This window comes from Triturus cristatus, chromosome 11 (genome assembly GCF_964204655.1).
Source record: "Triturus cristatus chromosome 11, aTriCri1.1, whole genome shotgun sequence".
In the NCBI taxonomy this organism is placed as follows: Eukaryota; Metazoa; Chordata; class Amphibia; order Caudata; family Salamandridae; genus Triturus; species Triturus cristatus.
The window spans coordinates 346,702,429-346,718,468 of record NC_140594.1 but is presented as its reverse complement, the minus strand read 5'-3'; the positions used below and the strand labels follow the sequence as shown (position 1 = coordinate 346,718,468).

The 16,040-nt window shown below is 48.5% G+C and overlaps 1 protein-coding gene across 7 annotated transcripts in view; it reads left to right on the top strand.

Moving 5' to 3' along the window:
• Nucleotides 1-16,040, top strand: part of TAOK3 (TAO kinase 3) — a 1,246,906-nt gene that overhangs the window by 396,970 nt on the left and 833,896 nt on the right. For all 7 annotated transcript variants that reach the window (XM_085636070.1, XM_085636074.1, XM_085636076.1 and 4 more), the window contains one exon: nt 7,417-7,628. In XM_085636070.1, the coding sequence (XP_085492196.1) occupies nt 7,509-7,628 (120 nt within the window). In that variant the 5' untranslated portion in view covers nt 7,417-7,508. The remainder of the gene's footprint in view (nt 1-7,416; nt 7,629-16,040) is intronic.

The following is a 16,040-nucleotide window of genomic DNA, read 5'->3' as shown; positions in this document are numbered from 1 at the left end:
TTCATTCTTCTGCATATTCAAACAATTTAGTTTTCAGGTCTTACTTGAAAAGGTTGACATTTGATTCCTCCCAGAGGTTTGGGTTCAGAGAATTCCCCATTCTGGGACTCTGTGCTACCATGGATCTGCCTCCGGGTTGGTTCCTTTTGAAGGCTCATTGAAATAATAGGTTTGGCTCTACTACTTATAGGTTTCTGTTGGGCACATATTGGGTGTCCGGTATCTGCAGGTATCCTGGTCTTCTTGCCCAGTAATCCTTGTGCATTGTACATAGATCTTTGCACCTCATTTTTGCATTTACTGGGAACCAGTGGCATGTTTTCAATGCTAGTTTTATGTGGTTGTACCGCTGCAGGTTAAATCATTTCTGACGGATTGACTCACCTTAGAATATCTGACAGGTGCCAAACTGGATTGAGAGAATTTTGTAATAGTGCTCCTGCCTATGGAATAGGTGCATTGCTAACTCTATTCTGCCCAGAAATGAAGGAGTGGTGCCACACAAGCTCCACTTCTGCATGGTGACATAAGTCCTTTTCTTTCTGCATTTTCTGATGCTGTTCCAGAGCTCCAATTCCACCTTGTCGATTCTCTAATGACAGTGCAGTGTGTTAGAGAATGATGTTTGCATCAAAAAAGACAGCCCGAACTGCTAGGCCATGTCCTCCCTGAACCAGAACACAAGCAACCTCAGACCAGTTTAGCCCTTATACAAAAAATATCTGTGTCCAGTCTGGCACCTGGGAACATTCCAAAGTTGAATAATCGAAGGTTAAATAGAGTATCTACCAGAAAGAGCGTTACTGAAGGTAAGTTACTTGTATGTTTCTAGAAGAAGTGGTGAGCCATATTTAGAAAATGAAGTGTATGGCAAGGCTTAAACTTGATAAATGAACTGAGGGGGTTGGGAGGGGAAGTGTGTAGGAACAGTTGGTGGGTCAGGGTGTATGATGCCTATCTGAAAGAGACACGCTAGTGATAGATTCCTTACCTTAGAATAATCCCCAGGCGTCAGACTGGATCCGGAAAGGTTTGCTAGCAGCACTCCTGCACGTCAGTAGGTGGCGTTGTGCGGCTCCGCGTCTGTCGCTGGCGTCCTAAGCGCCGAAATGACGTCACTGAGACTACTTAGGCGCCACCCATGCTCGCTGACGTCCGTTCTTTCTTTTTCCGCGCAAGCATGCGCAGATCCGGGTAGAGCACGTACATTAGTCACTTTTTGACTACCCTTTTTTGGGACTTTTTGTCTCCTTTTCTCCTTGGTGCACGTAGGGATGCCTGGATTTAAGTCTTGTGGGGCCTGCCGTCGCAATATGTCATAGGCGGACCCTCACGATGTTTGCCTCTACTGCCTGGAGACCATCCACGACTGCCGGTTCTGCCGGGACTGCCAGCCGAAGGCCTTGAGGGACCGGCGCCGGAAGCTGCTGGAGGTCCGGCACTTGTCCAAGCGCCGTTCCAGGTCCCGGGACTGTTCCCGTGACCGCTCACGGGGCCGCAGTCGTCCCTCCACAGGCTCCAAGTCTTCGCCCTCGGATTCGGGTAAGCGACGACATTAAAAGTCGAAGAAGCGAGTTCGCTCTCCGACGTCCCCCCGTCGGTCCTTGGATGTGGGACAGGGGTTCTGCCCCTGCGGCCCCTTTGGAGCCTGGGAGTCCCGCGACCTACCCGCCTTACCCTGGTCCATCGGCGACTCCCGAACAGGAACAAGAATTTCTTGCTACGTTGGACCGCCTTTTTAGGCCTCGGGCTCCCGCCGCTGCGCCTTTGGGCCCCGTGGTCCCATGTCTGGATCCTGTGGGCCCGCCGGCGGATCCAGCCTCGGCGCCACAGGATCCTGCGCCATTGGCTCCAGCCCCGGTGCCACAAGGTCCAGCGCTGCTGGCCCCGGCGCCTCCCTCGGCTCCGCAATGGGTGCCATTTGTCCCGCCCTTGCCCCAGTTCCAGGACCATTTTGTTCCTACCTGGGATCCGCGTTGGGACACGGCGCCGGCTCGGCCCCGGCTGGTGCTGTTCCTGGTGCAGTTTCCGTCGCCGTATGTTCCTTCTCCAGCCCTGCCGCCGCAGTCTGTTCCCCATGCTACAGAGGTGGAGGACGACTGGGAGGGGTCCCAGGACCCTCTTGCCCATCAGTGTGACTCCGAGCAGGACTGGGTGGACGACTTGGAGGACGCCGGCGACCTCAACGTCTCTTCTGACCCATGGTTTGCCTCTCCCCCACCTACCATGGTGGAGGGCTCCTCCTACACGATGGTGCTCCGTGGGGCAGCAGAGATCCTCAACCTCGATCCTCCTACGGTGGCCCTCAAAACTAATTGCCTCACTGAGGTGCTCCAGACAGCGTCCACTTCGTCAGAGCCCCTGCTCCCCTTTAACGACACCCTTACTGACGTCTTGTTGGGCACTTGGTCGCAGCCAGCCACAGGGGCCCCTGTGGATAAGAATGTTACCAGGCGTCACCGCCCAGCGCCTGGTGACCCCGCTTTTCTTACCACTCATCCTAAGCCTGAGAGTCTGGTCATCCAAGCCTTGACGTGACAGAGTGCTTTTCCTACGGCCCGCCGGATAAGGACTATTAAGAAGCTGGAGCAGTTCGGAAAGCAGTTGTTTTCTTCGGCCAGCTTGGGGTTGCGGTCAGTGAACACCGCTTGCTTATTAGGCCGCTATTCCCACGTTGTGTGGGATACAGTTGCGCAGGTGTTGCCTCAGTGTCCTGAGGAGATCCACACTGTGCTGTCCCAAGCTGTTGCTGAGGGTAAAGACGCGGCTAAGTTCGCCATTCGGTGTGGTTTGGACACCGCGGACTCCCTGGGTAGGGCGATTTCTATGACTGTGGCGCTACGTCGCCACGCCTGGTTGTGATCTGCCGGTTTCTCGCCCGATGTCCAGAGCTCGCTCATGGACAGGCCCTTTGATGGCAATCGCCTGTTTGGCGATAAGGCAGACAGTGCACTGGAGCGTTTTAAGGACTCGCGAGCCAAGTCCTTGGGTCTTTCTGCGAAGAGCCCGGCAACTCCTGGTTTTTGTTCCTTTCACGGCCACGGCAGGGGCGGCCCAGGCACGTTCCTTCAGCAAGCCTGTGCAGAACCAGCCTCAGCGCGGACGTGGCTTCCGCAGGGGTGGGTCTGGGAATCAGCGTGGGGGTCAGTCCACTTCCGCCCCCGCTGCTTCTGCCTCCAAACCTTCCTAATCTGAGCTTTGTGGTGCACCCACGCCGGTTGGTGGCAGGATCCGCCACCACCTCCCCCACTGGCGCGATATCACATCGGACAAGTGCGTGTTGTGGATCATCTGCAGGGGTTACTCCCTTACCTTTCAGTCCTCCCCTCCAGCCATGCCACCTCGGTGCCACCGCATGTCGGGTGATCACTTGGTACTTCTCCAGCAGTAAGTCACGGCCCTCTTGGCCAAGGGGGCCATTGAGTGCGTTCCTGGGCCAGAAGTAGGGAGTGGTTGTTATTCCCACTACTTTCTGGTCCCCAAGAAGGACAAAGGGGGCCTGCGCCCCATCTTGGATCTTCAGAAAGTCAATCGCTTCCTCCGGAAGGAGAAGTTCAAAATGCTGACTCTAGCTCAGGTCCTGGCTGCCCTCGACCCTGGAGACTGGATGGTAGCGTTGGACTTGCAGGACGCATATTTTCACATCCCCGTCCTGCCGGCCCACCGGTGTTACCTGCGGTTCATGGTAGGCCAGGAGCATTTTCAGTTTGCCGTGCTCCCCTTCGGCCTTACCAGCACCCCTCGGGTGTTCACGAAAGTGATGGCGGTTGTTGCAGCTCATCTGTGCAGGTCAGGGGTTTCAGTCTTCCCGTACCTCGACGACTGGTTGTTGAAGGCCGGCTCGCCCTGGGTAGTCGTCAACCACCTTCAGACTATGGCCGACCTACTTCATTTGCTGGGGTTCTCCATCAACGTGCAGAAGTCGCACCTGAGTCACTCTCAGAAGCTCCCCTTCATCGGAGCAGTTCTGGATTCAACGCTGTTTCGGGGTTATCCTCCCGAGCAGCGAGTCCGGGATAGTCCGGCTATGATTCCGATCTTTCAACCTCTGTCCCGGGTTTCAGTCAGGATGACCCTCCGGCTTCTGGGCCTGATGGCCTCCTGCATCCTGCTGGTGACACATGCCAGATGGCATATGCGGGCTCTGCATTGGGACCTGAAGTTCCAGTGGGCGCAACATCAGGGCAACCTCATCATGTCCAGATCTCGGAGAGCACTGCACGGCAATTGCAGTGGTGGCTCACGAATCACGATTGGGTCAATGGCAGATCCCTCTCCCTTCCCCAACCGGAGCACACAGTGGTGACGGACGCGTCCCTCCTGGGATGGGGTGGCCACTTGGGAGAGGCAGAGATCAGAGGCCTCTGGTCTCCGGCGGAGTCCCGGCTCCATATCAATCTGTTGGAGCTTCGGGCGATCCGACTTGCACTGAAGGCATTCCTTCCCTCTGTCCGGGGAAGTGTGGTGCAGGTATTCACGGACAACACCACCGTCATGTGGTATTGCAACAAACAGGGTGGGGTGGGGTCCTGGACCCTATGTCAAGAGGCCCTACGACTCAGGACATGGCTGGAACATCAAGGCATCACCTTGGTGGTTCAACACCTGGCAGGTTCTCTGAACGCCAGGGCGGACGAACTCAGCCGCCGATGCTTGATGGATCACGAATGGCGTCTGAATTCGGACGTGGTGCAAGGTCTCTTTCAGCAGTGGGGAGAGCCTTGGTTAGATCTATTCGCCACCGCAGAGAACGTGCAATGTCATCAGTTCTGCGCGTTGGAATTTCCAAGGCGACACTTGCTCTGCGACGCTTTTTGTCGCGAATGGAGTGGCGGTCTGTTGTACGCCTTTCCGCCTATACCACTTCTGCCCAGACTGTTGAAGAAGATCCGGCGCGACCGGGCCCAAGTCATTCTTGTGGCTCCGGATTGGGCATGAAGTTACTGGTATCCCGAGCTACTCAGCATGGCGATCGAACCCCCGATCCGACTGCCTCTTCGGGAGGATCTTCTGTCGCAGCAGCAGGGGATGGTCCTCCACCCGAACCTGTCCAGCCTCCATGCGTGGAGATTGAGCGGCGACAGTTGACAGCTTTCAATCTTCCTCCCGAAGTCTGTGATGTCATTCTGGCAGCCAATCACCCCTCCACTAAGATGGTATACGCCTGCAGATGGAACAAGTTTGTGGCATGGTGCGCAGCGAAGGCTTTGTATCCCCTTTCTGCGGTCCTTCTGTTCCTTCTTTCTTTGGACCAGCAGGGCTCTGCTCTGGGCCCTGTCAAAGGTTATCTTTCGGCCATCTCCGCCTTTTTATGGCTTCCAGATCAGCCTTCTCTTTTTAAGTCCCCTGTTGTTAGCCGTTTCCTCAAAGGCATTACGCACACGTTTCCTCCCGTACCATTCATAATGCCTCAATGGGACTTGAACCTTGTCTTGACATATCTGATGTGTGCTTCCTTCGAGCCCCTTCATACCTGTCCTTTGCGTCTTCTCACTCTTAAGACGGCTTTCCTGGTTGCTATCACCTCTGTCAGAAGAGTGAGTGAGCTCCAGGCTCTTTCTTCCAAACCTCCTTTCCTTTCTGTTCATCCGGACAATGTGGTTTTAAGGACCCGTCCTTCTTTCCTGCCAAAGGTTGTCACGCCCTTCCACATCGGGCAGACTATCACTTTGCCCACCTTCTTTCTGCCTCCGCATCCTTCGATAGAGGAAGAGAGGCTCCACTGTCTGGACCCAAAACGTGCACTGTCATTCTACCTGCTGCGCACACGACAGTTCCGGGTGGATGACCAGCTCTTTGTTGGCTACGTGGGCGCCAAAAGAGGTCGGGCTGTGCACAAGCGGACCATCTCTCGGTGGGTCGTTCTGTGCATCAAGGCCTGTTACTCATTGGCTAAGAAGGAGCCTCCTGTGGGGCTGCGCGCCCATTCTACCAGGGCAACGGCAGCCACTACTGCCTTGGGACGCGGCGTCCCCTTGCAGGACATTTGTCAGGCAGCTATGTGGGCCTCGCAGCACACGTTTACCAAGCATTACTGCCTTGACAGTCAAGGCCGGAGAGATGGCGTCTTTGGCCGTTCTGTTCTCCGTGACTTTCTGGTGTAATCTTGTTCGCAGACCCACCACCGTGGTTGGTATTGCTGGGGTATCTAGTCTAAGGTAAGGAATCTATCACTAACATGTCTGTTTCAGATGCACAAGTTACTACTTGTGTAACGATATATCTGTAAGAGACATTAGTTAGTGATAGATTCCTTACCGCCCCACCCATCCTCCCGTTCTGCGACCTGATTTCTAGGGTTAAGGTCATCCCTTTCAGGGCCCTAGTTTCTTGGCACCAGTGGTCAGTTTCTTGCATGGCTCTGCGTTCCTGGCGCGGAAAGTCGTGTACAGAACTGAAGTCAGCGAGCATGGGTGGTGCCTAAGTAGTCTCCGTGACGTCATCTTGGCGCTTACGATGCCAGCGACGGATGCGGAGCCGCACAACGCCACCTACTGACGCGCAGGGGTACTGCTAGCAAAACTTTCCGGATCCAATCTGACGTCTCGGGATTATTCTAAGGTAAGGAATCTATCACGAACTAATGTCTCTTACAAATATATCGTTACACAAGTAGTAACTTGTGCATCAGTGATGTCCAGGTTTGAGATTTGTTTATCTGTCTGTATCACAAAAAGTTAGTAGGAAGTTGGCAGGAAAACACCTTCCAGGGTAATAAGCGAGTCTTGAGGACCTTATTGAATGCCAAGATAAATAATAAACATTCATGTGGAGAGGAGCAAAAAAAGTAGCTGTGTTGAAGAAGGAATGTACATCTGAGGCTTAGATTTACGAAGCAGATATGTGACATGGAGCAAACAGTGTAAGTCAGGGGTTGTGGGGGGGCGGGGGCGAGTACATTCTCATCTTGTTTGTGAGGTAGGGAGGAACCACACCATGGATTACATTGAAGACCAGTGTGAGTAGGATCCCATTTTGAGCAACGATCCAGCCTGCTCTGTGGCAGGACTGAGAGAGAGATGAAGATGGTTGTGCATTGTTTGTTGAAATCGACTGTGTCAAGGGAGGTGACGTTGTACTGAGGAAGACCAGTGGGAAGGCTTTTGATATGTGAATCCCAACACCACTGTGAACATGTAGTATCACTTACATTCTCTGGAGAGTTTTTTTGGGGGGGAACTCTGGTATGCACTGTGCCTGATATAGTAATGTGTTTCCTTCAAGTGTAGCTAATGCAATACTTAATTTATGTGATGATGAATCTTGATGGTGCTTCAGAAATTGTACACTCTGCATTTAAGGTGTACAGTAAATCGGTCTCCATCGCCACCTCTTCACACTAACCACTACCAGAGAGATGTATCCATATTCTAAACCAACTTTCTGTGTTGGCTTATCCTTTATTTATTTTTGCAGGTGCTGAAACGTAGTGGGACGGATCTCCTTTCGATGAGGGAAGAAACAGACTGGGAATTTAAAGAGCGATCCTGCTCCTAATACCAACCAACATGCGAAAGGGGGTGCCCAAGGACCCAGACATAGCCGACCTCTTCTATAAAGATGACCCCGAGCAGCTATTTACAGACTTGCATGAGATCGGACATGGCAGTTTCGGAGCAGTTTACTTTGTAAGTATGTGCTCATTCTGTAAAGGTGGCTTAGTGACTTTAAGCTGGCAAGCAATTGACGAGAAATAAAGTTTAGCCTTAGGAAAGAAAAAAGAACCCTCTGCGGGAGTGAGCCATTATTGATGGGCACATCAGAGTATAGATAAGTGCGGCTCATAAATGATCTCTTCAAAGGCCTTACCACAAGCAGCAGAGGGCTTTGGATGATAACAATATTTTGTTAAGTCTAAGATCCTAGAGGGGGTCCAAGTCATTTCCATGCCTGAATGTGGTCTGAAATACACATATCTGCTTGTGGTTACAAGACATAGCCGAACTCTATTGTGAGAGGCTAAGATGATAGCCTCTTCTAAGTCTGAGGTACAGCAGAGAGCCTTAAAGGATAGGTCATAGCCTCAGATGATAACCACATACAGATATAGATCATAGCTGCATACAGCAAAAGTCATTTGGATGGTAGCCACATCTAGATATAAGCCAAAGCAGCAAACTGCCGAGTTTCGTAAGGTAGGTGCATCTTGATACAAAGCAGAGCAGCAAATGGCAGAATTACTGCGATACCTACATCAAGATGTAGATGTTCAGCATGACCCAGCAGAGGGACGCTGTTCCGCACATAGGCTTGAATTATGCATGTCTGGCCATAGTAAAGTCCACAAACAGTAGTAAGAATTGAATGATGGCTAAATCTTCCCTGTTTACTACCATATAGATGTACTATTTCAAGAGCCATGTGAATCAGGTTATTTTAATGATATTTGCGGCTTAAGCTTCGGGTAGAATGGGTGTTAATACCACACACATTCTCTTCCACATTGTTTTAAATCTTTCCATGACAGAGCAGCTGAAAGGTCTAATTAAAAGTGAAAGGTTTTGTTTGGCAAAAGTTCGATGTTTTTCAGTACAGTTCTCATCCTGGACTGCTTGCATACTCTTGCATACTCGTTCTTGCTCTCCATTTTAAATATTTCTAAATAAGGATGTGAAATATATAAGTGACAACATCTTTGATTTCGTCTTTGGATACTTTTAGAAATGTAATCGCTATATGACTTGTTGTTGACAAGATGTCAATTGAATTTTGTTTTATTTATAAAATGAACTTAATATAGCGACCTGAAACACCTAAGTATTTGCACTGACAAGTAGCATTAATTCATTTGTGTGGATATGATTGTATTTTATGAATTATCCAACAAACGCTGTTATATTGTCAGTAATGTTGCTAGTTGGAGGTTAGATCTAAATGAAGCATTATGCAATAGTGTGGATTTCATGCTTTTTTTCTGCAAAACAGGTGTGGCATTTTTTAATTCGTTGTAAGGGTACATATTGGTAGATGGTTAATTATGTAAATTAGTGATTGTAAATTAGCCCTTTGACATAGTCACATAGGTTTGTAAGTCATATGGGTGAAAGATTGGTGGACTAATGTAGTTTTAGTATTTGTGTACTATTTGTTCTCATTCCTCACTTTTGCAATTTTTTTACTTTGAATGGCTAAATAACTGGGTTTGTATTTCGTACACGTGGTTTGAGTGAGCTTTATTTACTAGCAGCATTGGACAACATTTTTAGTGGACTAGAGAGGGATTACTTTGTCGCTCTTTTTTTGTGTTGTGTTTAACACAGACTCAAAAAACCTTAAGGACACAGGATAACGAGGCACTACTTTTCCTTGACTGTACCTTGACCACACCTCCTTCCATCCTCAATCAAAATTGTGGTGCTTTTTTCTAACATGTGTCGACCTTTATGGCCATGTTGGAGCATCCCATATGTAAAGCTGGTGCTTGTGTATGTGTCATTGTTTGGTGGCCAGCTGTGTCAAAGGCTACTGAAAACTCGATCAGGAGGCAGAGGTCATTTACTATGTACAGGAGGGCATCTTCACCTTAAGAGTAGCAGTCTGTGCTGCTTCATGGTCTGAAATCACATTCCTTCCGGAAGTTGTCATTATTCATCTGGTTTTGGTGTTAAAGTTAGACTGCTTTATCAATATTTTTCCTGCTAAATAAATGGAGCAGTAATGGGTAATGTTATCCGGGCTTGAGGGTAAACGTTGTCAGTTTTTTAAAGTTGCCTAGGAAGGGTTACCAGACTGAAGGAGGCAGTGTTGACAGTGTTGCGAAGGAGACAGGCATCTCCAAAGAGAAAATTGATGATGACTGAAGGTAGAATATATTATTTGTAAGTGGTGGCCTTGAGTGTGTCAATGAGGTCATTGTGTGGATAAGGTGATACAAGCAGAGTTTGCAGCAGGGGGCTGTTGATTTGGTCTTGCTGTTCTTATTTTGTTTAACTTGTCTGTAGAAAGATAGTTGATGTTGACATAATGATTAATTTAATGGAGCTCAGAAGTGTCCGGTATGGGGTTATTGCAGTGTTTAACTAATTTAACCCCTTGTGTGCCCATGACGAGCTGGACTCGTCATGGGCCTCGGTTGCGCTGTGCCCATGACGAGTCCAGCTCGTCATGAACCCCGCCCGCTAATGCAACGGCCGGCACAGGGCGGGGAAAGGGCGTGGCACACAAGGGGTTAAAGAGTTCTTTGCAAGGGTAAAGGTGGCTTTGGCTGAGGAGTCTGTGTGCTGACTGTAGTTGGATGAGATTGTTCAGGATTTTGGCCAGTCTCAATTTCTTTCTTTTGTATTGTGTAAAATGCTCTTGCACTGAATGAGCTCTTGAAAGTACCTTGATGCTTATGGTTGGTGTTGGCAGGATCCTCTTTTATATGGTTTGATAATGTCCATGTACTTTTTAGTGGTGGTGTAGTTTATGTGGAGTGTCTTGACGTCTGTTGATTGCTGATGGGGTTGGAGAGCTTAATGCATTCTTTTTTGAGTGAGTCTTTGAGAAATATTTGCTTCATCCATCTTGTATTGTGAGGAATCCGAGCCCAAAAAAATAAATCTGTCTGATTATTAATCCTCTTTGTTTGTGAAAAAATAGTTTTGTGCCCCTTGCTATTTTGCCTGACCTCAGTAGTCCTGGGCGGGAAAGTACAAGAAGCAATCTGTATATTTGTGTCTTGACACATGTTCAGCTTACAAGGAATGTGTTTTACCCACTAACATATCGTAGAAGGGAATGCTATCGAGCACCTTAAAGGTAAAACTTCACTTAAGACGTTTATAATCCATAATCACCATAAATGTAATTTCCTACACATATTGCTTCTGTGAACACCCTATTGAAACAACAGCAAATGTGTCCTTCTCCAGCACTGGATCTTTTCAGAAATATACATTGTTTTAATTGTTCCCTTATTCCCCAAAATGTATAATGTCAACAATTATTTTGTTATTGCAGACAAGCCTTTTATCAAAAATCTGAATTACAAATTTGCATGTTCTAAAACCAGTTTCACCTATGGAAGAGTTGCCAATTATTATACCAGGTAACCAAACAAAGGATCAAGCAGTCATAGGTACGATTTTCCCCACAGGCGCATTCGGGTAATGATACGGAGGAGATTTTAGATACTGCTGCATATGACCCTGTAGCCCTTTTTAAAATATTCTCCATTGAAGGAAATTTGTGTTAGTCGCATTCCCCTTCGACAAGATAGTTTGTGAATATTATATTCGACAAGATAGTTTGTGAATATTATATTCTGCCCTTAAAGAAAATGATGAATACATTTTATTGACTGTTTCTGGAAATATTCAATGCAGTGGCACGGTCAGAAATGTCAGCTCGCATATCAGAAGAGTTTGGTGCAACAAGCTTCTTCATCCAAATTTAACCCTAATGGAATGAAAATCTTGTAAACCAACACCATACTTTGTTCAACCACCTATCCCTGGCTCTGATGATAATGAGGTGAATTTGATCTGGGTGGAGGAGACTGTGCTTGCAGAGACTCATGGTGAAGAACACATTCAGAACAGTTTACGTATTACTGCAAAAAGGATCCAAGATAGCCTGCAGTGCTCCAAATTACTTGTGTCACTACTTCTATGATTAGAAAAGCATTCATGGTTTTCGAGCTGAAATACAAACAAGCGGCAAATAAATATTTTCTTTGCTGGTTTCTTCTGACTGCTGAGTTTTGTCTTTAGAAAATGTCCAGGCTCAGACTGGGTCTGCAGAGTTTTTCTGCTCTCTGTGTACTGTAAGAGTTGCCTCTCATGAGGTCAGTACCGCACAAAGATGTGTTCCCACTTGAAGTCTTTTGGTAAGTCGAAGTTGAAAATGTGCCATAAAATCAAGAACGGCAAGCACAACTCATTCCGTGACATGCCACTTGAAGTCTGGTGAGAAGTCAAGTATGAAACTTGAATGGTCAGCATCATCTGACTCCGAGCCCGTACAGCATTTGATCTCAGTGCGCCCCAAATATCCAATGTCCTAATCAACCCCACATCAAATAGTGGACTACCATGCTGTAAATCTTAGCAATGCTACCAGCTCTTTTACCATCATGGAGCTGCATGATCAGGATCTCTCCGACTTCCAACTTAGGTCCCTACCTGGACCCGAAACAAAATCAAATTCAGACTTCCATTCCAGCCCCAGGGTCCAGAACAGTTGCCTCTATGCTGGCTCTGATATAGACTCTACTGGTGCCAGATCCAATTATTACACTGATCTCTGACCCCCAAACTAATGTCAGCCCATGTCCAGTCTGAGTTTCCTGTAAAAATAATAAGGCACAATCCGTGGTTGTACAGCTAGAACTTCAGCCTCAGCCTCTCCTCAATGCCAGTACTGTCAGAGGCTGCGTGCTTTTTTGGCTCCAATAACGTGTTCCACAGCATACTAATGTCCCTCACAACGCTGATGATGATGATGAGGAGGCAGACAAGCAGCTCATTACACTGCTGAAGAGCTGTAGTTGCACTTCCAAAACACCAGTGGGCTAGATTTCTCACCAGAGTCTGAGCTGGACTAACCATCTGGTCCACCAGTGGATGAAGGTGCCTCTTTTTCTGTAGCTGTGCAAAGAGTAGCAGCACTATATATGCGGTTGGGTCCTTTGGAAACCAAAGGATATTTCTGGTCTGAAAATCTTTAAAGAGGTCCAAGCCGCTTTGATGTGATTTGCCCTCACAGGCCCACAGCTGGCCGGTATGAGGCAGGATACTCAATTTCTCCCCCAGCTGTTATTCCAGCATCTCAGACCAATGGAAGGGTCTATGTTCTGTCTTTCCTTTTGTACCCACCTCTAATCCTCTAACCCTTTCATTTGCCATCGAACACCAGAGCAAGTTTTGGCAGACTATGCCTCGATCTTGACACAAGAAGTCAATCTCCTGTTAAGCAAGGTGCCATCAAGATGGTGCCAGGTTCGGAGGGGTGCTATTCTTACTATTTCCTTGTGCCTATGCTGGACCTCCATCCCAATAAATGCTTGTCTGAAGAATGACAAATTTAAAATGCTCACTCTGTCACAGAGCCTTCCTGCTGAGGATACAGAGGAGTGTATGAATGCTTTTTTTCATATACTTATGCAGCCGTCCCAGGGAGGCTTCAGTATTGAGCGTAACAGTGCTGCGCGCAAAGTGGCCCTGCACAGACTCGGAAAACGAAACCAAGAAAGAGGCCGTAAACCCCGCTGTCCTACACTACTTGAGCCCCGCTGGAGGATTGGAGCCAGGGTGCGGCCGGAACAGGACCTCCACACTGAGACCCGACACGGCGGTGGTCGCACAGCGCTTGGACCGGACCTGAGGCGAGACGGTGGGTGTCTGTCTGCCTGTTGCGAATGCCAGCTCTTCTCCCATACGTGCGACCGGGCATCCTGCGGCCTACTTTGTGTGCTCTGTGGTGTGGAGCGTCCTCCAACGGTGACGGTGCTGCTGACCAGGAACAGCGGAGGCCCGAAGACTTGAATAGAGATGGAGGTGAGCCTTATATGTGGGCAAGAGGCTGACACATAACGCGAGCGGGCGTGACATACGGACAATCCACGTCGGTCCTATTAGTCCTGCATTCCAGGCGGGGATAATCTGTCCTTCTCGGTCTCTTTGTGGGCATGGTGTGCACTCTGCATCACACACGGTGGACATGCCAAACACTGAGACCTGAGTTGGAACCGCAAAAACAACTACTGCAGCCTTCTGGGAGAAGAGTAACTGCCAGATACTCATCAGTAGCACCCCGGTTTATGATAGCCCATAGCCCAGGAGAACTACACTACACAGTGAGTCCTGCGGGATCTGGGATCTCCTTACTGGTATACTTGTTACAGGGAAACTTGACCTGAGCACTGCTACAGAGCTTAAAAACATTTCACCTTTTTGACCGGATGAGGGCAAAGGGGGGATGGCTACTATATGATGCCTATTTGTGGATCCCTTCTTTTGGGGTTTTTGGAACCTTTGCCAGTCTAGTGAAAGTAGGCAAGGACATTACTGTGCTCATTATTAGCCAGGCGTCATGCGTCCCAAAGTACAGATCGGCCCGCGGCCTGCCAGAGACACGGCAAACCCAGCAAGCGCACCCTGCCGGCGACTCACTGTGCAGTATTACGAAATAAGCATTCCTCATCAAGCACAACCATGGGACGCACAAAGGGAAAGCATCAGGAAACCGCCTCCAGTGCTGATCCAACCCTGGACGATGCAGACCAAACTTCGACCGCACTAACACCCAGTTGCATACCGCCTACCAACGAGGAGAGCCCAGTGGACAAGCTGGACTTAATTTTACAGGAAGTACAAGAATCCAGGAAAGTAATTGAACAGCAAATTGGCACACTCATGACCAGGCTCACATTGTTGAAGGCAGACCATGCCAAACTGGCAGACAAGGTAAAAACGAATACTCTTGCGCTGGAGGAGATGTCCCCGCAGCATAAGCAACACTCAACTCAGATCCAAGACTTACAGAAACAAGTCAACAGTCTTATAGACCGAGTTGAGGACGCAGAAGGGAGGGCGAGATGCAATAATATTTGTGTATTGGCCTGCCAGAAAGAAGTGAGGGATCCGACACAACCCGGTATATGGAATGGTTTAAAGACAATGTCACGTCTGAGGGACTCTCAAATGAAATCTGTGTGGCAAGAGCGCACAGGATACCTACCGGAGGGCCGAAACCAGACGCCCCTCCTCAGCCTCTTATAGTCAGGATGTTGAATTACAGAGACCGGGACCTGTTACTTCAGATGGCCAGAGAACTTTCTCTGATTTGATTTGAGAACAGGCAAATCTCATTGTACCCCAACTATACGCTCCTGGTGCAAAGACAACGATCTTCTTTCATGAGTCAAAAAGAAATTACAAGGTCTGAAACTGAAGTACGCACTCCTGTTCCTGGCACGATTGAAAATTATATATGAACAGAAGACACACCTCTTTTAGAGCCCGGAACATGTGGAGGAGTGGTTGGAGGTAATGGAACTGACTGTATCGACGGGAGCTCCCTCACAGAGCCCATCCCATAATTCCAGGCGGGAGAGAGATGTCGGCTTCAGGCGCAGCACACAGACAGCCAGGACAACACTGTCAACTAACCCGACGCAACAACAGATGAAACAGGACAGAAAGCAAGCACTGGTGCTGGCTTCCACCTTTCAGGACACTACAAATGCTGATGACACAGCCTCATTCGACGACGACGCGAACAAGTTTGACTGAGGGCAGCATGACGCTCTTCCCTACTGTGACGCCACAGACGGCGGATGGATTGTTCGACTGAGAAGTAAAGACTGCTGGTGGTTTCAATACATGAACTCCAAGTAGACAACATATCCTTTTTGGTGATTGGCTAAGTAATTATACACAGCATATTTCTGTATTGTTTTTACTGAGTCCCGGGTTCTGTTAGTGTTCAAATGCATGCAGTGGTGCTGAAATGAACGGCGTTGGCGCTGATCCCCTAAATGCAAACGCACGTGTACTATATATAGTTTTTGTAGTTGTGTTTAGTTGTATGGTCCAGAGCAGTTCCCCATTCGGGCCTAGTATTTGGAGTTATAGGGCGGGAGTGAGTCCTGACAAACTTGTTATATTGGTGAGAAGCATCGGTTCCACTTCACTACAGACCAAACAGACGCCTATTTTACACTGCGATGCCTACACCGAATACATATAATATACTAACGTGGAACGTTCGGGGTTGGGATCCATTCACAAAAGGCACAGGGTACATGCGCAGTTGTTACGATGCAAAGCACAAATAGTATATCTGCAAGAATCCCACATTATGGAACAGGAAGCACTGAAACTCCACAAGAAATGGAGAGGCCAGATCTTCTCCACTAATTCGGACTTTTGAACAAATCTCGGGACTGGCTATTAATGCAACAAAGTCACATGCCTTTTTCTTTCGTGAGGCTGTACACCCTGTAGACGTTACATTTGGGGAACAAGTGCTTCCAGTAGCACAACACACATTCAAGTACTTGGGGATACAGGTATATTGGACGCACACAGGCATGGTAGAGGGCAATCTCAATAGAG